Raw genomic sequence first — 24,708 nt, forward strand, 5'->3', positions numbered from 1 at the left:
TGGCCCAGGCATCTCCAGGGTCTCCTCTGCCAAAGTCAAGGAGAGGAAAGAGTGTCCTCATCCTAAGTACCCTGAGCTCTCTAGCACCTTTCACTGGACAGCAGCAGAGGCAGCGGAGGCCGCAGCAACACCAGCAAGTTAACCGTGTGGGACTGTTGGTGGAGCAGGGAGGTAGGCAGGGTAGGGAGGAAGCCAGTATCTACCACCTGAAATACTAAGTTGTTCACTGGAGGGCAAGGACGTGCGTCAATCAAAGGCCACCTGTAGGCTTCAAAGCACACTGAGATCTGTGTGAAAGGCCCATTGCCTCGGTAAAATCTCACTTCAAAAACTATACCAAATGCACATCAGCTAGCGATACCTCCCCCTCCCCCTAAAGGATAGGATGAAAAGCACCATTCAGTCTTTGGCTCTACCTGCTAGTTACCCATGCACTCAAGGAAAGGAGAGGCAGGTGTGCGGCATGGAGAACATCAAACAAGCATCATTGTTCTGGCCACCATGCGGGTCAGCTTTGAAGCACAGAAAAAAGGGAACGATGGCTCTGTCTCCTTCCCGGGCCACAGGCCACGCTGAGCCCACAAATGTGCCGCCAGCATAGTTTCTCTGAGGCGGAGGAGGCAACATCACACACTATGTTAACACAGCCATGACAGGCAGACATAGGAGCTGACAGAAGAGCCAGGGTTCTGTTCCTAAGGGTTTGGGAAGAAGCAGGAGGGCTCACACGAGCCGAGTGCTGCACAGTGTGCAGACCCGTCACTCGAGCATCTTCCCAAGTGACTGTAGCCTTAAGCTTCTTAACACAAAACAAGGAGGGCCCATAGTTGTTTTCTTTTTTTTTTATTATTATTATTACTATTATTTCATTATAAGAGCTGCTGCACTTTACCCAATTTTCTCCTTCCTCGTTCAAAAGTAAGAGAAAGAGAAGAACAGAAGCACATTACTTTTCTAAATGATAAGAGTAAATGCTGTACTCTTTTCTCAGAAGTAACAGGCGTCACGATGACTTTTTAAACGGGAGGATGGTCACATCATGCAGTTAGCCAATGAATGCAATCCCCGATTACAATGTGAGATCTAAACAGTTGAAAACTTCTAATTATTTTCCTGGCACATTTTGGAACTTCAGAGCTCTGAGCCTGGCTTTTATTTTATTTTATTGTTTATTTATTTCTCCTCTGCTTGGTCTTCCCTTCTGAGAGCTAATTCTACCCACCTGTTAAACACCCCCATCACACCCTCACAAACTTAAGTCGACGATGATATGTTCAAAGATCTTTGTTTTCCCTTTGAAACTGGATGCAAAAAAGAAATCTCTCCTGTCAGTGGAGACGGCTGTGAAGGAACGTGGCGCCTGCACGTAGATCTCCTTGAACTTCTTGAAGAGCTGCTTCTCCTTGTCCCACTGGTAGATCTGGGAGAAGGTATAGTCGCTCCCTAGGGCCAGGTAGTGATTCTCCTTAAAAGAAAAGGGCTGTAGGGTCATGGCCCCCCGGGACGGGAGCGCCTGGATCTCCACGAACTGCTTGCTGTTCCACTTCATGACCCTCGAGTCCCCGATGAAACGGGTGAGCGACAGGTAGAGGCCATTCTGCATGCGGAAGCTCTTCACCGCCAGCACATCCTCCATGTGCGGGATGTCACCGTGCGGAACAAACTTCTTGGAGCTCTTGTTCCACTGGAGGATGATGGGGACCTGGGAGCGGCTGGACAGGATGAGGTGTGATTTCCCATCGATGTCCACAAATTCCGCATCCGTGTCACGGAACCACTCATGCAGAGATTGGTAGGAATAGAAGCCCTTGCTGCTCCACTTGTAGACGGTGGACAGCCCTGCCTTGGAGCTGTCGGCAATGATGAAGAACGTCTCATCGTCGATCTGAAACAGCTCGATGTCATTGGGCTTGGAGATGCGCGACACTTCTATGTCCTGGAACTTGACGAACTTGGTCCAGCTTTCATCATATCTGTAGATATGCGAGCCGCCAAAGAGCTGGGCCACCACCACGAAGACCTGGTCGTCGATGAGGATGGCCTTACAGCCCACGATGGATTGGCCTGCACACCCAAAGAGAAGGAGGGGCATTAGTGCAACTGCAGTTCAAGACGCACCTCCTTAGGGAGACTGCAGCCTGCGGCATGACTGGCAGGAAGAGACAGACAGCACTGCCAACATGCAACACGGTATGGCCTATGGCTGGACAGCTGAGCACCAAGTCGCCACTGGACACAGCAATTCCACTTTTTGGAAGAGACCTGAGGGAGTAGACAGACCAAATGTTCGCATCTATTCCTACAGTGAGGCCCATCTCCAGAGGTACAAGGTGAGGAGAGAGGCTTTGAGTGAGAATCCCCGGTGAACGAATTATAAACTGCAGGGGCCAGCACTGTGGTGAAGCCACCACCTGCAACAACAGCATCCCATATGGACCCTCATCCAAGTCCCAGCTGCTCAGCTTCACACCCAGCTTCCTGCCAATGTACCTGGGAAGGCAACAGAAGATGGTCCAAGTGCTTGGACCCCTGGACATGAATGAAATTCCAAAGTGAACCAGTCGATGGAGAGGCCTCTCTCTCATTCTCTCTGCTATTCTGCCATTCATATATATTAAAAAAAAAAAACTTAAGAATGGATAAAATCATTTTCAAAAAATGCTTTGTCAAGCATGTGCCTCCAGAGGTATGAGTAGTTAAGGTATTTAGGGTCTCTGAAGTCTCGAGAGGCCAGCACACACTTCAGGAAATGTACCACCTCTCTGAATAAACTGCCCTCATGCTATTTTTAAACAGGATGCTTGGTTCAGCCATTCTATAATGTATACAGATTTGAGAACAATAAATACACACAATTTGCATGTGTTGATTAAAATTATTTTTCAAAAGCAATTATGTCCTTTAAAAAAAAGAGTCATTTTCTGTCTCCATGGGACAGAATGAGGCGATTCAAGATGCTTCTTCTGGAAAATAAGGGAAGGGAAAAGGAATCAAGTCATACAGACAGAGCAGTCAGGCATTCAGCACAGCTATGGTGATGTAGTCAGCTAGTTCAGGGTCATGAGCTTGGAAGTCACTCCCCCAACCACCTAGGTATTCCCTTCTGCCCACCTGTGTCTCTCACCTATCATCTGAGAGGGGATGGTACTGCATTGTTGTTTAAAGGCTCATGATAAGGAGGTGCTCATTGTCTTGGACATGTTTCCATTGCTCTGGCACTCCGACTCTTGGCCTCCCCAGTACCTCTGAGGACATGTATCCCCTGAGCATGGCCCCTGTGTGTCTGGGACAATGAAGACAGCAATGTTAAGATACTTTGTATTTCTGGTTTGTGTACTGTCCAGAGTTCCAGGAGAGGTGAGGCCTAGCAGTGGTGGAATGAGGGCAAGGGCCCGGGGAGGGGTGAATGTCTGCAGCTTTATAAGCGTGTCCAGATTATTCATTGCATGTCTCTTAGGATAACTTATATTGTTGGACAAGCTGGGACATAGATCTTCAGCTTAATGTATGGACTTGAGGGTAATGACCATTTGTTCCTTTTGGGGTTACAATTGACTGGATTGCCATATGGACTTGTGATTTGCTATTTCTAGTGGGCCCTGTTATCACCAAGCTTGGTTGGTAAAGACTCCTTAGTAAACCTTAGACATGTCTGGCATGATCTCGCTCACACCCCAGAACATAGCAGTTGCAACACTGCCTGGGATGCCCATATCCCATAGGTGAGTGGCTAGGTTCAAGGCCTGGCTCCACTCTCAGCTCCAGCATCTTCTCAAGCACCAACTCAAGCACTTAGGCCTCTACCAACCACGTGGGAGATCCAGACTTGAGTCCCACGCTTCTGACTTCAGCCTGGCTCAGCCCCAGACACTGCCAGCTGTTATAGGCATTTAGGGAATGAAACACTGGACAGAAGGTCTGGTTGTCTCTATGTTGTGCAGATAAAATATAAGACACATCAAAAAGTAATTTTCAAAAGATAATAAGCAATTTTTGATTTCCTAAGCCAAAGGAAGCCCAGAATAATGTTAATGATGCTATACAAGGTGGTCTGAACTTCAAAGTCAGCCATGCACCTTGCATGCTCTCGGTGGCCCCATGCCAGGCTAGCTCACAAGACTGATGCTAGCAGCCCTGCCCTTACAGGGGGACTGCATGAAAGACTAAGGGATACAAGACACAGTCGGTGTTTTCCATCCAGAGCATGGGTGGTTAATGCTTAGCCACTATCATTAGGGGGCAAATGAAGCAATAGTTTTGATAATCCAAACCCCAGCCCCCCTTCCCCATGGCAGGTACCACAAAGCATCAGTGAAATAAGCAACAGTTTGGATGGTCCTACTCAGGCAGGTCAGCAGGGCAAGGGGTCAGGTCCTGAGGTCACTGTCCGCTCTGGTCACTGCCCGAAGTCCTCTCCCACACAGCGCCCAGGCCAACCTACAAATAATGTTTTGTAAAAGGCTATAGACATTTGATCCACAAAATTCTATTAAAAGTTATTTCTTGTCCCTAATTTTCTAGGTAATTTAGATCAAAGTGAAGTGGATCTGTAAATTACAAGGATAATTACCCAATTTCTGTCCTGAGGATTAAATGTGAGAGCAGACAAGGAGTGGTGTTTATTTTATCGCCATCCTGGCCTTCTTGCAAGAACCCAATCCATTTCCTTTGTTTGCAACAAATGATCACATTCTTTTCTGAGTATAAATACGTTCAACTTTCACCAAAGCAAATTATGAAGATAATAATGGGAAAAAAAACTTAAAGTAGGGACTTCATGACCAGCCAGTGTTGGAAAACTTTTCCATGCATATAATTCATGCCATGCTTCCCATGCTCATGACAAGTGTTCTTCCTATCATGCACTGCCATAGAGACAGAGAGGGGGGAAATTTATACAAAGTCACAAGGAACCTGGAATCCAAATCCAGGGAAACTGGTTCCAATCTATATTCTGCTACTAAAAAACAGAAGCAAGTGTGTAGCCTAGAAGTTAAAACAACAGTTTAGATATGGCCTCTCCTATCAGAATGCCTGGGTTCAACTCCTGGCTCTGGCTCCTGACTCCACTCTCCTGCTAGTATCCATGCTAAGAAGCAGCACTGATGGCTCTAGGAGTTGGGTTCCTGTTATGCATATGGAAGGAAGATCTGAACTAGGTTGCAGGTTTCCAGCTTCAGCCTGACCCAGTCCTGGCTTTTGTGGACATTTGAGGAGTCGACAGGAGAGTGTCTAAATCTCCTGATTCCCTGCTTCTCAATAAATGAATTGTTAAAACTTCAAAAAGCACAAAGATGAAAATAAAGCCCACTCTACTGCACACAAACATTTAGTTGATCTGTTTCTTTCCTCTTTATGTCAATATTCAAATAGCCTCCTTTTAAAAAAAACTGGGACTTGCAGTATACATGCATTTAAAAAAAAAAACTCAGTTTCCTGCTTGTCCCCTATTTTGTGAGCAATTTCCCATACAACTGAATCTTCTGCAGTTTGTGTTTTTTTGATATCATCTTGTATGGCTGCACCATACTTTATTTAACTAATCTCTTATTGTGGGACACCACAGTTAATTCTAGTTCTTCATTATTGCTAAATAACACTTCCTTTAACATATGCTTAAGTAACATGTTTTGAAACCATCTGGCAATGTTCTTCAAAGTGAGAATTGTTGGGGCAAACATCCTCATTAACACTTGGGGGCTCAAACTGCTCTTCAAAAGCTGTGGTGATTGCTCCCTGCCCACGCTAGCTGAGGATGGCTACCTCTCGTCCTTGTCCAAGCCACCTGGCTAGGGAAGGCCTCTGCCACCCAGAGGTGTCACGGGAAGGGACCGCCAAAGATAGAATCCCTTTCTTGGCACTGTCTCAGAATGCCTCTGTCCAGGGGACTGTTTCTGGCCTTGGAGTTGTCATGGAAGCTGAGATCATGGTGTGTGTGTGTGTGTGTGTGTGTGTGTGTGTGTGTGTGTGTGTGTAAGGAAGGAGGGGATATTATATAATTAAAATGCTTGTTATACAGAAATCAACAGGCCAACAAAACATAGAAGAGTTGAACAGAGATGCAGAGAGAGTAAGAGACCATGGGTTCCTCTCTTTCTCTTAGAGACTGGTGGGCTGTTGGAGCTGTCCCTTGCACACCATGGCATCAGTAGGAACACAAGTGCCCCCTGGCACTGTAGGGCCCCATACGCGCTGGGCAAAGACTAAGAAAACCCTACCCCTTCCATCCTGACTCTGAAATCATTCCCCGGCCCAACAAGATGATAAATAAGGCTGGCCAGCCAGTGAAAGGAAGCCCAGCCATGCCTGAGCTGCTCTTGTTTAAAGGCAGTGGTTCCCAGGCTTTGCCTTCGCATGTATGCATGCTGTGAGGTTGTTCTTCACACCACTCTGCACCCTAGCTGGCGAGAGTCAGCCACATGTGTTCCTCCGCCAAGCAGTCCACCCAACTCTGCAATTACTTTCTTCCCCGCCTCACTCAGGTGTTCTCTGCTACCGTCCCCTCCATTCCTGTGCTTTTCAAAGTCACAGAAAGGTTTTAACTGAAGACAGGAAGTTACTGTCTACAAAGAAAAAGAGAGCATTAGATTTCCCATTAGCCAGGCATTGTGGTGACAGACATCAGCCCATGAAATCCTGCCCCCACCCCCACCCAGAATCCATTACTATGCTGGTCCCATTTCACAGAAGAAATGGAAAGTGACAAAATTTCCACTTACGATGAAGGGGGTCATGTAAATTAAACCATCCGGCCAAGCTCACCAACCACTAAGAGCTGGAGCCAGGACAATCCACAACTGGTTGGGCTTAGGGGTCCAGAAACTAACTCACCACACTCTTAGGTTTTGTTTGTTGAACTTGACTGGGACAAGAGGATCCGATAGGCTACATGTCAGGGCTCCCCAGCTCTCAGAAGATTCAGACTTGGAGACCAAAGGGATAATGAATTCCTGGAAGCCAGCAAGAGCCATCCAGGACCCTTGCCCTGGCCACACTCACTCCACCTGCACCCACCATGTCCTTTCCATTACCTCTGCAGCCCGTATGTGGTCCAGGCCCCCACTGCTTACGGATTTGGGGTTGTCTGCTCCTGCAAAGGCTGCTGGAGAAAATCCAGCTCAGCTCTGCACAGAACCTTCTTGGCTTTGTAGCAGCCTCAGAATCAAGTCCAAGTCCTTGCCAGGGCCCCCAAGCCCTTTCACAGTCATCTCCTCCATGGTCACCTGCCATGTCCCTCTAGCCCCTGCAGGCCCTCATGCAGGGAAGATGCTTCCACCACGGGAACCTGCACTCTCTGTTCCCTCTGCCTAGGATGCTTTTCTCCCAGCCCTCCACACGGACCAATCCCTGTGTCCACAAGTATGAAACAAGCTGCTCTTCGCAAGAGCGTTCCCTGGACCAGACTCTCCTCCAAGGCCTACCTTTACACAGCTGCCACTTGCACTCTTCCTTCCCCCTCTCTCCCACAATGGCATCAACTCTTTGATGGCAATAGGTTTTCATCTGGCAGGTTCACTGCCAAGTCTGCAGCAGCTACAACATGCCTGGCTCGGAGCACACACGTGCATGAATGAGTGAATTTGGGGATGCCACCAGCTGGCATCAGAAGGACAGGTGGAAGGCAATGTTGTCCCCTTCTATCTAGAGGAAGGAAAGGGTGGGGTGCAATGCTGACTCAACATACTGATTCACTCAAGAGCTTGTGAGAAAGAAGTCACCAGCAAGAAGTTGTTTGCCAGGTGCTCAGCATTCAGTGATGGGCACAACATTCCAAAGGCACCTCCATGACCCATTTCACAGAGGAGAAAATTGAGCCCTGGACACCACAGGGTTTTCCCAGAGTCAGGAGTATCACCTAAATTCCATTCTGGCACACGGGCCACCTTCTCTTTGAGAAGAGAGCCTTTGTCCTCCACCTGCCAGCAAGCAATTGTAGCTTGAAGGGCTCCTGGGAGTTTCCAGTGAGATAAACCAGTAGTTGGCACCTCATAGGCCAGAACAAAGATGGGCATGGGAAGTCCTTGTATAGACACAAGATAGAATAAAGATTTACGCTGTTCTTCCCACTCGGAGATGGCGGTGGGGGAAAGCCCGAAAGGCCAGCAAGTCAGAGCATGCCTCTCTTGCCACTTGCCCTTAAAATCTCGACTGGGCTTCAGGTTCTGAGGCCGCGGTGTCCCTGGCGGATTCACCTGAGCCGTTCCATGCTGGGTCTGCACTTCCACGTGGCTCCTCTCAGGGAGGGGAACTGGGTGCCAGGCCCCAGCAGGCCCCAGAGCATCAGAAATACATCTTCCTCTGAACTGCCAGACCTCCAGGCACTGTGAGATAGGCTGCTTAGCAGCTCTCATACCCAAAGGAGTAAAAATAAGCCCTCCAGCCTCCATACCTCCATGCACCTGCTGCTGCAAAGGCCTAGCCCTAGGCACCTCCCCCTCCCAGAATTCTCCTCCATGGGCTTCTATTCAAGGCTGCTCCTAGGGAACTGGGAAAGGAAATCCTCCCACAGGGTGCTAATGAGGTTGGTGCAGCCATCACTGTTTACAAAGATAGGGTTATTATCAGATTGCACTTGGATAAAAGAGAAGTCTTTCAAAGATTATTTTGATTCTATCACTTAAGTTTTGCCTGATGCTAACACACTGGGAGCCCACAACAGTCGAAAGAGGTGATAACTTAGTCATATCCCAAGGCCTGGATTTGCAGGTCCATTAATTCTTATTTTCTAAGCACTTATGAAATGAGAGCAGTGATAACAAAGGCCTGGCATGGGTAGGGGGTACCAGGAACAGGATGGTGTGAGTACGTGCGTGGTACCACTAGTTAACAATCGGCTTAGTGAAAGCCAGAAGATACCACTCGGCAGCTAAAACTGCAGGGATTTTATGCTGCCTGAACTGTTCTGGACTTGGAGCTTCCTGGTGACTAACAGGAAAGACCTCCCACCTCCCACACACAGGTCCCCCTGTCTGCCTTCTCCAAAGATCACCAACAATGAATAGGATCACCTGCCAAGACATTTCCCATGTCTGTTCTCACTAATAATGCTCACACCCAGGGAAAGATGGGCAAGAGGAAGAGGGTGGGCTGCAGTATAGCCCCCGACCCTGATAAGTTAGACAGCCAAGCTGCCTGTCCCCAACCCCCTCAAGGCAATGGAGACAGAGAAAGCCTTTGCTCTCATGGCTTTAGGCCATGAGGACTCAGGGCAGCCACCTGCTTTCAGCCACAACCCACCTGTGATGTTGTCGTAGCTCCGGAAATTCATCTCGATGTGATCCCACTCCAGGACCATGCAGTTCTCCATACCAGGCTGGGCGATGGCCACGAACACGTCGTTCTTGGAGTTAAACGTATCCACTGACACCGACTGGTAGGGCAGAGTCTGATGAACAACAAAATCTGGGAAGGGGGGTTGAAAACAAGTACTCAGTGTAATCTCTGGTGGGAACCAGCAACTGTCATCCTGCCCTGCTTGCCTCAAATCCAAAGAGGACAGGGGAGGCAGGGCGAAGTGGAGGACAGGACGGGAGCACTGGGGCCATCACAACATGTGTCACTCTGGGAGATCCCAGGAGGAGTCTGGCTGGCACGGAGCCATCTGACTGAAAGCTCAGTTCCAGGGGCTGGGGCCATGGAGTTGTAAGTTAAGCCTCCACCTGTGGTGCTGGCATCTTAGATAGGTACTGGTTTGAGTTTCAGCAGCTCCACTTCCAAAGTCCAGCTCCCTGCTAATGTGCCTGGGAAAGTAGCAAAAGATGGCCGAAGTACTTGGGCCTCTGCATCCATGTGGGAGACCGGGAAGAAGCTCCTGCTTTCTGGCGGTCCTAGTTCCGACCATTGCAACCAATTGGGGAGAGAATCAGTGGAGGCAAGATCTCTCTCTCTCTCTCTCCCCTTTTTTCTCTGTAAATCCGCCTTTCAACTAAAACAAAATAAAATATTTTTAAAAATGGAAGGACCGAAGAAAGGAAGGAAGGGAGGGAGGGAGGGGGGAAGAGGAGAGCTCCAGATACAACCTCCAATAGATAAACAGCTTCATCAGTTGGGCTAAGCAGCTCAGCGTTTTAAATCATTTTGGTGAATCAGTGTGTCAAAATGACAAGACAGCCAGGTGGCCTCAGAACCCCTGAAACTGCAAGTGATTGTGATCAGTCAGTGCCTGGTGCCCTTAGACCATGACATTTCCTGCCCTCACAGAACAGCCTCTGCAGACAGACACTTCTCAAACTTAGCAGACATGGGATTTCTTATCACCTGTTACAAATCCCTAGCCGGGCAAACCCCTGGTGGCAAACAGCGCCCCTGCAGGTTCACAACTAATATTACACTCCTAGAAAAGGATGCTACGAAGCCCTGTGGGTAGAAATGTGCTGCCTGGGTGCCAAGCCTGCAGTGTGGTAAGCACTGTGCCTCCTCTGATATGGATGTAGTTCCAGGCTTGGCAAACAGGAAAAGCAATCATGTTTGTTTTTGAGCACCCCAGCTTAGGCTCTCGCATCTTTCATGGCAAGTCCATGTTCCACAGCCTTATTGCTGTCCAAGACTACAACAGACTCACTGCATTCAATCTTGGTAGGGAAACACAACCACCAGGTGATGCAAGGAACATGGTAAGAGAGTGGGTGTGTAGACAAACTCAGGGAAGAGTCTCTTTAAGAAGCACACACTGAGGCCGACATTGTGGTGCAGTGAGCTACGCTGCTCCCTGTAACACCAGTATCCCATACTGGAGCACCGGTTCGAGTCCTGGCTGCTCCACTTCTGATTCAGCTCCCCAGCGGAGGGCTACCCAAGTGCTTTCCCTTTCAAATAAACAAACATATCTTTTAAAATAATCAATAAAAGACACCAACAACTTTCATGACACCTCCCTAACTGGCCAGGCTCATTGCAAGGCACTAATGTGGAGCTGTGGGAGGGATCTTGGAGCCCAGAGAGGGTACGTGCCTGGCATGCAGCACACAGCCAGCATGCCATGCATCCTGATCCAGGGCACCTTGGGGTCAGGCCTGGGTCCGACATCTCTCTGAGCATCCCACAGTTCAAGTCCACGGCAGCCAACCAAGAAATCACCAGAGTGGGAAACCTCAGGAGAGAGGTTGGATGAGAAAAGCACCAAAGGGGTGATTCAGGAGGGAGACGGCAGAAGGAGCAGAAGCCATGTAACAAGGGATGAGGTGGGGGAAGTGGGTCAGGTGAAGGTCCGGTGGCAGGAGGCAATCAGGGCTGGAGAGTGTGGGCAGAGGTAGGCCCCACGAAGAATACCTGCAACCATATCCTGCCCTTTAGACCTGGGGTTACCCCAGCCCAGTTCACCTGCTCATGATACAGAGGCAACCTCCTCTCCAGCCTGATAGCAGAGACAGATAAAGCCATACTGTCTCAGGGCTTAACACTGACAAATGGTGAGCCCAGATCTGGGAAAAGATGGATCCTGTCCTCCACATGCCCTACCTCCACTGGAGCATGCGCATTTGAGCAGATTTTAATCCAAGAAGCTGGAGCTGGGTCATCACCTGCTTGCAAATGACACAACCTATCCCTGCCTCAATTTTCTCACCATGTACTATGATCCCTACTCAGCCTCACACCAAGCGAGGCTCAGTCCACACTGACTTTTGGAGGTGCCCCTCCTCTTGTTCTGGGGACACAGAAAAGGCACTTCATGCTGGGTGGCTGGGTCATACCCAAGAGCCCACTCTCTGAAGACTGTGAAGATGGGCCAGAGGCTGAGTGGCAGGTACAGGCAGGAGAGACAGGCAGACTGCATCACAGGCAGTGAAGGGGAGGCAAGCAGGGCAGCCCAACAGGCAGGAGGTGACCAAGGAACAGTGGGGGCAACTGGCAGGGTGGCCTCTGCCAAGTGACGGCAGGGTGGCTTTGAGATTAAGACAGCCAGGACTTCAGGCTCCTGTACTGCCACGTGGAGCCATGTGACCCTGGGCAAGAAAGCTGAGCCACAGGTTCCTCATCAGTGAATGAGTGACATCTAGTGCATGAGGTTGCCGTAGAGACCAAACAGTGCATGTCAGTGTATAGTACCACACCTCATCTGTGGCCATCACTCCATCATTTGGCAGACAGAACAATGAAAGTAACATGTGACCTGTTAATAGTTCAGGGAAGAGTCCCAGTGGCTCCAAGCTCACCCCTGTACCCCCAAAATAGCAAAGATTGAGAACAGAAAAAAATGACTTTCTGTTTATTTCAGCTGGCACAAGCAGAACCAGGGGAGGAATCAGAAGGTGTTGCTGACTGCACAGGTTCAGCCACAGGTGAATGGGAAGATGCAGACATGTGGTTACTGCACAGTCCTTTATCCGGGTGTTCAAAGGATGCCAAGATCACTGCTGTGTTCGGTCCAACACAGCCGAGGAGGTGGGATACTGCCCTCCCACATCTCCTCCAAATCTGCCAAAAGGTCTAGCTCCCAACCCCCACCCCAAGATGCCCATAACTCACTCCTCTCCTTGTTCCTGTTCATCTCCCAACTGGGCTTTTAATTCTCAGAAACCTGAGAACTAGCTTGGAAAAAATGCTGTTTAAATTGCAGACTTAAACATGCCCGTTTGTACTGAGGTATTCCAGGATGAAGAAGAGTTGCCAGAATGGAATGCATTTTATAAATCTTGTTTTTCCTAGTCCTTTTCTTTTATTTAATAAAAAAAGATTTCTGTATTTTCACTGAAAAGGCAGATCAGAGAGAGGGAGAGATAAAGAAAAAGATCTTCCATTTGCTAGTTCACTCCCCAAATGGCTGCAATGGCCAGAGCTGAGCTAATCTGAAGCCAGTAGCTTCTTCTGGGTCTCCCACATGGGTGCAGGACCCCAAGGCTTTGGGCTGTTTTCCCAGGCCACAAACAGCATGCTGGACAGGAAGTGGAACATCCAGGACACCAACTAGCACCCAGCACTTGCAAGGTGAGCCATCATGCCAGGCCTTTCCTGGTCCTTTCTTAATGGACTTTCCCCAAGCAGTGGTTCCCCAGTATCTTGACTTTCTGGTACAACACAGACTGTCAAATCATGTGAATTTCAAATTTCATTCTAAATAGGAGACCCTATCCTGAGTCCTTCCTCAAAAAAGCGATGAAGGAGGGGGCCTGGCACAGTGGCCTAGCAGCTAAAGTCCTCACCTTGCAATAGCTGGGATCCCATATGGGTGCCGGGTCTGGTCCCAGTGGCCCTGCTTCCTTCCAGCTCCCCTGCTTGTGGCCTGGGAAAGCCCAAAACCTTAGGACTCTGCATCTTCATAGGAGACCTAGAAGAGGCTCCAGCCTGCTGGCCTCAGATTGGCTCAGCTCCAGCCACTATGGTCACTTGGGGAGTGAACCAGTGGACAGAAGACCTTTCTCTCTGTATATGTGACTTTCCAATAAAAATAGAATAAATGTTTTTTAAAAAGTGATGAAAAAGGAAGAGAATAATTAGGTGAACCTGTGTGCTTGGATGTGTCTGGTGGAATTTAGTACCGTCTCTAACCTCCCATGTCCACTTACATTTCACAAACACAAAAGGCATGTACATTGTAGACCTATTTCAAGGAACATACATGTTAACATGACATCAATTTCCTGGCGCTAAAATATTAATGCACGCTCTGTCAAAAGAGCCGCCACTTCCATTCATACCAGATTAAGTTCATGATGTCAGTGGAACTGTTAGGATTTAGACCCTTTTCCCACTGTAATTGACTGCTTTTTTTTTTTTTTGGATTGCTATTTATAGCACTTGCAGAAAATAAATTATACATGATGCCGAGCCTGTGGAGAGGGAAACTGCACATGAATGCATTATTTCTCTTTGCATTTTCATCAGCCCTGAAATAGGGAAGCTAGCAGGACAATTAGGATGCAAGATTCACTCCCTCTGAGGGAAAGCAGTGAATTATCCACCCAACATGGGAACCACTGAAAGGTAACAGGGATTTTTGACGTGGTTAAAAATAGATGGGAAGAGGAGCGTTATGGCACGACCATGATTAATCTAAAGAGTTGTGGTAGCCCAGTGGTGGCTGTGTGGCATTAATTATGCTCTGTTTCCATGCCTTCCTCTGTCTGGGGAAACAGCTCTACCTGAAGGTGTGGACTCCTTTTCGGCAAATCTGAGCTATGAGGCAAACCCATCACTGGGACTGTGCTTCGCGCCAGCCCCCTCGTAGGGGCTATTCACCGTAGGACAGAGGTTGACGCAAGCAGAGGACAGGGTTCCAGATGCTCCCACTTAATCGAGCCAGTTCCTACAGGCTGAGATTAGTCAAGGGGACCTCAAACTGTTCGTAGGAAAAATGGAATAAAGAGGCAAGTCTAGTTTGATGTAGGTGTTTTGGAAATCCATGCATTGCATTTTCATCACTCTGCTTTCCATGAACTTTTGATGATCCTCCACTTGTGAAGGTGGGTCACGATTTCATTGTATTGTTTTTATTTTCTTTGTTTCTTCTTTTTTGTCAGGATGGGAGAAACTGCGAGCATTAGATAGTGTATGAGCCTCAAAGGAATAAAAGAACAGCTAAGACTGAATCATCTGCTCTGTCTGATCTGAGGCCTCATGCTATTGCTGACTTTCCTAAGTGTCATGAGAAACATTACCAAGGAGGAGATGTTTACCTAAGACAGAAAACCTGAAAACCCATGAGGAGACTCGTGCTATCCACCCCAAGTCTGGATTTGGGTCCAGATAGTCTCACTTCCCAAAGCACCTCCTTGCAATACCAATTCTGTAAACCTGGACCATTTTTATAATCATATTTAGGGCCCTAGATCAGACATCGTGTTTTTGCCAATAAATTCTTCTTATGCTCCAGGACCTCAGAAGCCCATCTCATTCCTTTCAAAGCCTGGCAACGTTTACTAACAGGGTGGACTAGTAGAAAATGAGCAATAGAAAAGATGTTAACTTGATTTTGGGGTTTAGAGAATGCTCCAGGAAATTTAGAAAACAAGAGAAAAGGAGCTCCAGTGAGCTTGGGTTGGCATTTCCCACCAAAGACCTTGGCTGCCACTTTGGGAGTGCAAATGTTACAAGGATCTCCGTCACTGTTACACAGCTAAACAGCAGCTAGCCTCCCAGTGGCCTGCGCTGGCCAAGGGCCACCTGCCCTTTATCACAGAGCTGCAAAAGCCCTGCTTGACAAAGAAAGGGCATGTTCTGAAGGCTCAGCTTTTCTGTCAAAAAAAGAGCACGACTTGGCAGGCCCCTTATTTACAAAGAGTCTTAGAAGTAATTTTTTCTTTGTTCTGAGATGGGTAAGGGAGCAGGGACTAACTTAAATGTGACCCTTTGTTCTTGACACTTGTGTGTCTGTTGAGTTTCTACTGCCGTTTTCTGAGTTCTCATGCTGGTGTCTTCTCCTGACTTGCCCTGGGCCTTTTGCAGAAGTCAGCTCCCAGCCCAAATGCCTGTTTGTAAGCAGGACATGCTTGGGATGCCTGTTGGTAGAAGCTGCAGAGACGCCACTGAGGCCTTGTGAAGGAAGACGCTCACCTGCTCCCTGTGTGTGCTTACAGTGCAGAAAATGACATTTTAGTTTTCTCTTGGAGCCTGAAACTGTATAAACAGACCAAGGGGACAGCAACCAGAATCCTTTAGGCCTTCTGCCCTGGCTTTCCATAAGATCTACACTGATGACAATGTGACTCCATGCCAAACTCACATGTTTATATTTTCACTTTAACCACAGGGGGCAAAAACCTGTAGAAAAATCTGAAGTCTATAAAGAATCAAAATGAAAGCCAGTGTAGATAGCAAAAAATATTTCTGCATGAATATTTTTCCTCATCACACTATTCTTTTAGAATGCATAAACCTCTGAAATAGTAGCACCTGTGTTCATGCATCCCTACACCTGTTGACAGTGTAAAGTAGATGCTCATCCCGAACACACATCTTCGCTGACCAAGGTTCCTCATACCTGTGGTTGTGCACTCATAGTCAAAGCTAGTCACGTCATTGAGCTTCTTCTCCTGGTACTCGGGTGGTCCGAGGCAGAGCACGTCCGAGACAGTGGAATTGGTCATCTTCAGCCACAGATACAACCACTTGGCTTTGCAGTCACATTCAAATTTATTACCCCTTAAATCTCTAAAAACAAAACACAAACAAGGACCTGAAGAAAGAGACACGTCTGATGTGCTTTGGTAGTGGCATAAAGTCCCCAAATTATTAACATCCTGATACACTGAAAACCACTAAAAAATGGAAGTTTGAAAAACTGACATTTCATACATCTGAGCCCTTGTACTTACTCACCAGCTCCATTTACCATTCCTCAGAAACAAAAGCAGGACACCAGGGCTGCACTGTGGTGCAGTGAGACAAGCTGCCATCTTCAGCACTGGCATCCTATATTGGAGTACAAGTTCAAGTCCTGGCTGTGCCACTTCTGATCCAGCTCCCTGCTAATGCACCAGGAAAGGCAGTACTTGAGTTCCTGCCCCCATGTGGGAAACTCAGATGGAGCTCCAGGCTTCTGATTTCAGCCTGGCCAAGCTCTTACTGTTGAACCATTAGAGGAGCAAGCCAGTGGATGGAAGATATTCTCCCTCTCTTCTTCTTCTCCTTTCTTTCTCCTACCTCTCTGTAACTGCCTTTCAAGCAAATAAGTAGATCTTTTAAAAAAAATGTTGCAAGACATTATAAAAAAAACTGTTTTCCTAACCACAATTGAGACCTGAAGATCTTATTAAACTCAGCCCAACAGGAACAGAGAAACACTTGACAATGAAGCAGATCAATATGCTGTTTTGGAGACAGTGGAACCTTCTATCCAGCAGGTCTAATTTGCCATTGGCTTAGACAAAACATACTATAAAATGGCAAAAGCTAACACAATACAACTCTATGCTGTTAACCAGCATGTACGCCTTTGTTACAGATTTTTGGCTAAGCTTTAAAAGAAATGCAGTAAAGGGAAAGAGGGAATAGAAAGATACGATTAACTGGTGCACAATGACATGTCCACACAACCTTAAAATTTCATTACTTACAGTTCAATCAGAGAATCCAACTCACTGAAGACATCCCGCGGTAGGGCTTTGATGTGGTTGTTGGCCAAAGAACTGGAACCAGAAAGTCACATTTTACTATGATTATTAGCTTCAGGTCCTATCACTGTGACATTCCTTTAAACAAAGTTAATGATTTACAATAGAACTCCAAAGCTCCTCTCCACAGCATAGCTCCATTTCTGGCTTTGGTTATCAATACTGAAATAAAAAGAAATGAGTTTATCTACACAAAGATAAGCGTATAGATGCTGCATGGCAGTGCAAGATGGTTTGATTTTCACCTGCATTTATTCATTGTTCAAACTGCGTTTAGTGAACTCTGAATGCCTGTTTGCTGAGCCTCTGATGGCTTTCCCTGATTCTTAGAAGCTAAAATCCCTTGGATAGTACTCAAGGTCCTTCATCCCTGGCTGCCTCCGCGTCTGCTGACCTGTGACAGCATATCACCTCTGCTACTGAATCCAGCCACACTGCCTCCTATCTGCTCCCCACGTATGCCATCCAGGCTCCTGCCTCAAGGTCTCTGACCTGGGCAGCTGTCTGAAACACTCTTCCCCAGATACCTACATAACTCACCCCGTCCCCTCATGAGGGTGTGACCTCACAACCACCACCTGCCCTGACCTCCACACACTCCCTTCCTGATTCCGTTGACCTTCACCACACATTATATCCTTTAATCATCAGCTTGGGTTTGTCGACTGTGTATCCTCCCTGTACGTAAGCAACAAGGGAACAGAGAGATATCCACTATTGTACTGCTAGGAGAGGGTCCAACACACAAGAGGTGTTCAGTAAATCTTTGCTGGATGAGTGAGGTGAGCACCGTGATTAGAAGATGTAGGGCCTGGTTCCCAGTAAGGCGATTCTATCACAACTGTAGGAAAGGACTCAGTAAACGCTCTTCTCCATAAAGATACTCAGTGCTAACCCTTTGGGATACTCTGATAAAATCCCAAAGAACTGAATGTTGAGGGAGTGATTACAATCAATTTCATTTTCTAGTTAACAAAGGTTGACCTGAAGCCATGTTGCATTCCTGCCCTGAGTACTGGAAATCTAAGATAATCTACAGCCCCCCATCCCCCAAGGAAACAGACAGCAAGGAATGGCATCATCATCTCTCTCATTGATGATTCAGGGTTTTGCAGTGCCCCGTCATCATCCTGCTGAAAATGACTGTCCACAGGGAAGGACTGCTGATGGAGGAAGACCTGGGGGCTGAAACCACGGACATTGAGGCTGTCATTCCTCAGCTACCATGCTCTAATGTAAGCTAACTGGGAAATGGATGCCCACTTGTGCTTTCTTTTACACATATGATTACAAGCAGCAGGACAAGTATGTGGTCAACACATAGGCAATTCAGCACCAACTACTTTATAATATGTCTGAATCAGTCTTTTGTAGCATCATAGTAACCCATCCCAAGAAGATAAACTAGAGAAAACATGACATCCCCTCTTGGAGTCAGTTAGCTGACACAACAGGAAGTTGTGTGCTCATTTTTAATCCAAATATTCTTGTGCTACAATGCCAGCTGAATGCCAGTTTCTGAATTATGTTCTTTCTCATCTAAGTAACTACAATTGGATTACCATTCAATTTCATCAACTTTCACCTTTCTTTTCTAAATGATTTATTTGCATGTTTCAACATGTTGGAAGATGGGTTGAATAGATAACCAGACTGAATGTCACTTGGAAGAAGCTTTTGAAACTGTAAAAAAAAAAAAGGTCTTGCAATTTGATTCTGGCTGACGGTCACTTCTGAAAAGAAACATGCAAAAATACTTTCATTAATTTCAGCTGATTAAAAATTGATTATTTTGTTGAAAATGTCAGCTAATTGAAAGTGATTACACTAAGAGATAAGCATGTCTGGAGTGCATAAAGCGAAGTCAAGCAGCATGTTGAACAATTGCTCCAAGCATCCACTTCGAAGGTTGGAAAACAGGACAATGTGTATGGTCACCCAGCCCACTCCCACGGAGGGCCTCACTTCGCCCCTTCACTTCACTGTCTACAAATCCGTGGCACTTTCTTCATTTATAAAACCACTGAACAGTACCTTGTCCTTCGGAGTTATAGGAAGAACAATGTGTTAGATTTTAGTTACAGATTGGCTCAGCTCCTTCCAAAGCTTTGAAATCTGATCTGTTTCCTTGCCTGCAAATGTGAGTCCACACATGTCGGGAAAGTTCATCAAAGTTAAAACTCAGATACTTAAACAAGAAAATTCCAGATAAGGACTTCCTTTATAAGTCCAGGAGTAGACCTCAAATAGTTGTTTTCTTTTCCCAGGGTTGGGAAACCTTTTTTCTGCCAAGGGCTAATTGGATATTTATAATTCATTTTAAGCCATACAAAATGATCAACTTAAAAATCATCCTTCTATAGAGTTGCTGAATTTTCAGTCCTATCCCTTCAGCGATCTTATACAGTCAGTGGGCTGGATTTTTAAAAGAGGATCAGTGGGCTAGAGATTTAAAAACAGGGAGAGAAGAGGACTGCCTCTTCTGCAACATATTAAATGCTTTAATTACCAACTACCCCTCCCTCCCACCTAGAGCAGTCAATTTTCCACATCACCTGATTTACCCAGAGATGGAAGAACAATGGAAATCCAGCTGCTAGGAACCAGCTGGTCAACCAGCAAATCCTGTGCTAGACACAGGGGAGGGCCAAGCAAATGGAAGATGGGTAGGGTCCCTATCCTTGTGAAGCTTTCAATAAGACTCAGGAGTTAAAATTAAGACCCAGGCCAGATAGCAGTTAACATAGGAAGGGTGGACAATCAGTGTTGGGTATGTTTGTGCAGCCAGTTGGAGAGGAAGATCTCAACGGTTTCATGGAGGAGACAGACCTTGAAGACTTCGAAGGACTTTCCCTGAGTTCACAGGCAGAAGAGACAGCATGGCTGGCAAGGGAAAGATGCAAGGAAAAGCCCTATGATGGGGGGAGTTGAGTGCCTGGCGGTGCACTGAAAGCCTACTATTATAGAACATGCATGGAAGCATGAGGCTGGAGATCTGGGTGGGGCCCTGGTTCTCCTCAGGGACCTCTGATGTGCCCTCAACGCAGGCAGAAAAGGCTCTCAGTGTATCACACACACAAAAGGAGGTGCCTCTCGCACACTTGCACATAATACTACATGTGAAATAACAAATGTACAAGTTTACACACAGTTATGCACATCATGGGCACACGTGCACTGATATGTTAACATATATGCCCAAAACCTGCCCATTCACAGCCTCCTCCTAAGCACATGGGCTTTGCCTTGGGTTCACGAACTGCCCAGAGCCTAAGTCCTTCATTCCTGGCTTGTGGGAACTAGACTGATTTAGCTGCAGCTGTTGTTCCCCAGCCACGCACAGCTGTCTTTTTCACAGACCTCCTCTTGCCACCCATTCTGCCAGGACTTCTTAGCAACCCTTGGAGAAATCTGAGACCTCCTAAAGCTGAGCAAGGGCGCCATGGTGTTGTGAACCAATGACCATGAGGACGATGATGACAGCACCCAGCCATATTTGAGCATTAACCCTCTATGTCCAGCAATCCTTCCACATCAAAGTAATCAACCTCCTGAGCACATTCAGACACCAGTCTCTTTGACTCTGCACCCATGATCTCTACGGCAACGCGAGAATTTGGCATCTGGTTCTATCTGAAAAACTCAAAGTTTTTTGGAAGAAAATAAAACTTGGAACACACACCAACCAGAGTCTGGCACCTGGGGATGCGCTGGTTCAGAGGTTCAGGCTTCCCATATCCCTCGCTCATGTCCACAGGTTTTAGTGCTGACAGAATTGCTGCCTAGGAACAATTCACAAGTGCACCCTGGACCCATCAACAGTCACCTCTGCCAACAACGGGACTTGCACAGTAACTGTCCTCACTGCATCGGTCAGGCTTACAAGTGCTGGCATCCTTGCCAAAGGCCCACTCAAAACCCTCCAGGTTCCCACTTGTCTTTTTAACCCACACAGGCTACGGTACGAGGAAGAGACATACTGCATCCCCAAAGACATGCTCTATCCCCAAAGATCTATCATGCACATGGGACCTGGCTCCTAGCTGACAAATTACTCCAACCACAATAATGGTTATACTTTGCTTTTTCATAAACGCAGCCACTATCTTATCCAGTTTTGTAAATTCACTAAATGTGTACACTTGCCTCATCCTGACATGCCAATTCAAATCAATTTGTTTCATTTGCTACCCCAGAAAGCTAATAAGAACCTGAGAGTTCAGCTGAACAAGCAGATTAATCCAACATAAAAGAAAAAGATTTGCATTCAAATGGGAAGAGCCAAAAAAATCTCCATTCCACTTCATTCTAATCCTGATTCTCCAGTTCATCATTTTTTTAATGAGTCACTTGAGCTTTGGTTCACAAACCTGCAAAATGGGGACCCACTGATTACCACAAAAAATAAAGAACAGCAGGTTCAGTGAGCAATGGGCCCTGTGCCTGGCACCAAATTGTGACAAACTCTTTGCTGCTTTCCTTCCCACTTCATCAAGTGGCATGGGCCACTCACTACTCAGAGCTCCTTGCTTCCTGTACAGTTACATGGTCCCCAAGGGCAAATCAGGATGATGGAGATCGCAGAACAACCACATGCACCTGCATCTAATGCGCAATGAGGAAATAAGCTTCCTTCCGGGAAAGTTCCTATGCAGACACAGCTGGATGAGAGAAGGGCACCAGGAGCCCTCCTTGTTAGAGGACTTAGGGCACTTTTTAGGGCACCAGGAGCACTCCGTGTTAGAGGACTTAGGGCACTTTTTAGTGGACTTACAGGTGAGTCAGGTCCCGGAGACCACGGAAGGCATTTCTTGAAATGGTTTCAATCTTGTTCCCTTCAATGAACCTAAGGACAAAAACAGTGAGAATAAAACTGAGTTTTCTCTGTCGGGCATCTCTACAAAGCAGGTTGGCTTACAGAATAAGCTCTGAAAACACTGATGAGCTAAAAGAGGCTCATCTCAGTCTCTCTGGTGACACTGGATTCCACATGGGAGCAGGCAACAGGGCAAGCATGCAAGCATGCAAGCATGCCCATGGTGTCTCACGTTCCTTCCTGAAGCAGCAGGGAAGTTACAAATTCACAGTTGGCAATGAAGACTGAAAACATCTCAGAAGGGAAAACAAAGAAAGAAGAATGTACTGTACAAAGGCAAGCATTCGTCTCTCTCTGCAAGACAGGCATGCTGCCAGCCCTTTTCCCTACTCACTCCTTCTTACATTTGCCAGTGCTGGCTATTCATGCCTTAGTTAATATCACAGTCCCTCAAGGGGAATCCTTTGTTTTGCATCTCCATATTTAAGTTTTTGCTGAGAAAGAGGGTTCCAGTAAGCTTGGCTGCCAGCAAGCCAGAGTTCATCACGTTCTACTCAGTCCAATCTCCGAGTAATGGGTGATGAGGCAGGGAAATGCTCCAGAGCTCCGTATCACCAGGGAGTCAAAAGCACAGCAAAACCGATGAGGCCCTGACTTTCTCTCTCTAGGCCAAAGCAGGATTGGGCTTGCACAGAGAGACTGCCCTCAGAACCATCAGCTCTGCTCTGTAAGAAACCTACACCAGGAACATGTCACAGCTCTTCCCCAGGCCAGATAACTCCAGTGAGCTCATGGCACTGCACTAATCCAGATGTACAAGAGGGGCTAGAGGGAGATGGCAACAGGACATTCCTAATGATAAAGTTGTTCACTCTTTCACGTCAAAGTACCTGCTATCTGTTTTTAAAAACTTGAGTGTCTTTTTGCTAATGGACTTCAACAGGAACCAACAGGCAAATTTCTCTAACAACCTTCACAGTAATATCACTGTTGATAAATAACCAAACGAAATCACCTCACAAGGGCAGGCTCACTAAATAAGATGCCATGTTGCTACACTGGATGCCAAATACCCTATTAGAGTGCCTGGCCCAAGTCTTGGCTCCACCTCTGAGTCCAAATTCCTGCTGCTGTGCACTCCAGGAGGCAGTACTGGTATTCAGAGAGTGAACCATCAGGTATCAGATCTCGCTCTCTCTCTCTCTCTCTTAACTAAACAGGAAAACAAACAAGCTAACTGGCAGCTTTGCCTTTGCTGCACCATGGGCTACTTTGTGCTTTGTGAGGTCACTACAGAGATCCTGTTATTTTCAGTTGGACGCAGGCCAAAGGGAGAGGATTCAGACCACACACACACACACACATGATCACACACACGATCACACATACATGATCACACAATAACACACACCCGATCACATACACACATGATCACACACATGATATCTCTCTTTCTCTCTCACACACACACATGCACATACACACACTGGAGAGAGAGTTCCCCCAAGACACGAAACCACCAGAGAGCTTTCTCAGACCCAGGATGTATCTAGAATTACAATACCTACCTGTTGACCTCTGATAAGGAAGCAGAGACAGACTTTCAAAAATCCTTCTGAATGTTAAGTAACAAAACCCTATCTGAGAGCAGGATTAGCATTATTACAAAGTTAGTAGGCACACGCATGAAGGAACTTAAGAGGGAAAAAGACATGAAAATAAGAAAAGGCACAGATCAGACTAAGGGTAAGCTCCTTACTCTGAGGGAAAAAAGGCTACACATTTGATAAGGGGGGAATAATCTTTCCTCTCTATTTTTTTGGAGGAGTAAGTAAGGCAAATTAGGGGTTGGTGTTATGGTATAGCCACTTAAGTCATTGCTTGTGACACCCATATCCTGTATGAGTGCCTGTTTGGATCTTTACTACCCCATTTTCCATCTAACTCTCTGCTAATGATCCTAAAAAAGCAACTGGGGATATCCCAAGTATATGGGCTCCTGTCACCCACATGGGAGACCCGGGTGGTGCTCCTGGCTCCTGGCTTCAGCCTGATCCAGTTCTGATCATTGTAGTCATTTGGGAAGTAAGCCAGCAGATGCAAGATCTCTCTCTCTCTCTTTCTCTCTCTCCCTGTCTCTCCATCTCTCTGTAACTCTGCTTTTCAAATAGGTAAGTCTTTTGCAAATAAAAAGAAAGAGAGGGCGGGAAAAGTGGAAAGATGAAGGAAGGGAGGGAGGGAGGGAGGAAGGAAGGAAAGAGAGAAGGATGATAGAGGGAAGGAAGGAAGGAGAGAAGAAGAGAGGAGAGGAAAGGAGAGGAGAGGAGAGGAAAGGAGAGGAGAGGAGAGGAGAGGAGAGGAGAGGAGAGGAGAGGAGAGGAGAGGAGAGGAGAGGAGAGGAGAGGAGAGGAGAGGAGAGGAGAGGAAGGAGAGGCAGGAGAGGAGAGGAGAGGAGAGGAGAGGCAGGAGAGGAGAGGAGAAGAGAGGAGAGGAGAGGAGAGGAGAGGAGGAGAGAAGGAGAGGAGAGGAGAGGGGAGGAGAGAAAGAGACTAGAGGGAAGAAGGAGGAAAGAATGGACACCAGCCATTGGCAGCAAATTGTAGCAGACACTGTAAAGGGGAGGTGTCCCCGGACAGGGAGACCTTATTCAAAACTAAGCAAGCCGCAGAACCCTCCTTTTGCTATTTCTGGCTGAGCAGCCAGTCTATGCCTGCTTCAGAGAGGTAAAAATATCCAGTGCAGGTTCCCACTGTGCTTACTACATGACAAATTAAATGCCAACCAAAGATGAATGGGAGCCTGCCTGCCATCTTTGTTGCCTTTCTCCTTTTTGTTGCCAACTCC

The 24,708-nt window shown here is 47.0% G+C and overlaps 1 protein-coding gene across 1 annotated transcript in view; it reads right to left on the reverse strand.

The window, feature by feature from the left end:
- Positions 1-830: 830 nt before the first annotated feature.
- Positions 831-24,708, reverse strand: part of LGI2 (leucine rich repeat LGI family member 2) — a 28,743-nt gene continuing 4,865 nt past the window's right edge. Inside the window, exons 4-8 of the mRNA XM_040966034.1 lie at positions 21,823-21,894; positions 16,992-17,063; positions 15,917-16,086; positions 9,238-9,402; positions 831-2,064 (exon numbers count right to left, since the gene is read on the reverse strand). Coding sequence (XP_040821968.1) covers positions 1,247-2,064; positions 9,238-9,402; positions 15,917-16,086; positions 16,992-17,063; positions 21,823-21,894 — 1,297 coding nt within the window. The 3' untranslated portion in view covers positions 831-1,246. The remainder of the gene's footprint in view (positions 2,065-9,237; positions 9,403-15,916; positions 16,087-16,991; positions 17,064-21,822; positions 21,895-24,708) is intronic.

This window comes from Ochotona curzoniae, unplaced genomic scaffold (genome assembly GCF_017591425.1).
Source record: "Ochotona curzoniae isolate NIBS_2020 unplaced genomic scaffold, NIBS_Ocur_1.0 scaffold_4505, whole genome shotgun sequence".
NCBI lineage: Eukaryota > Metazoa > Chordata > Mammalia > Lagomorpha > Ochotonidae > Ochotona > Ochotona curzoniae.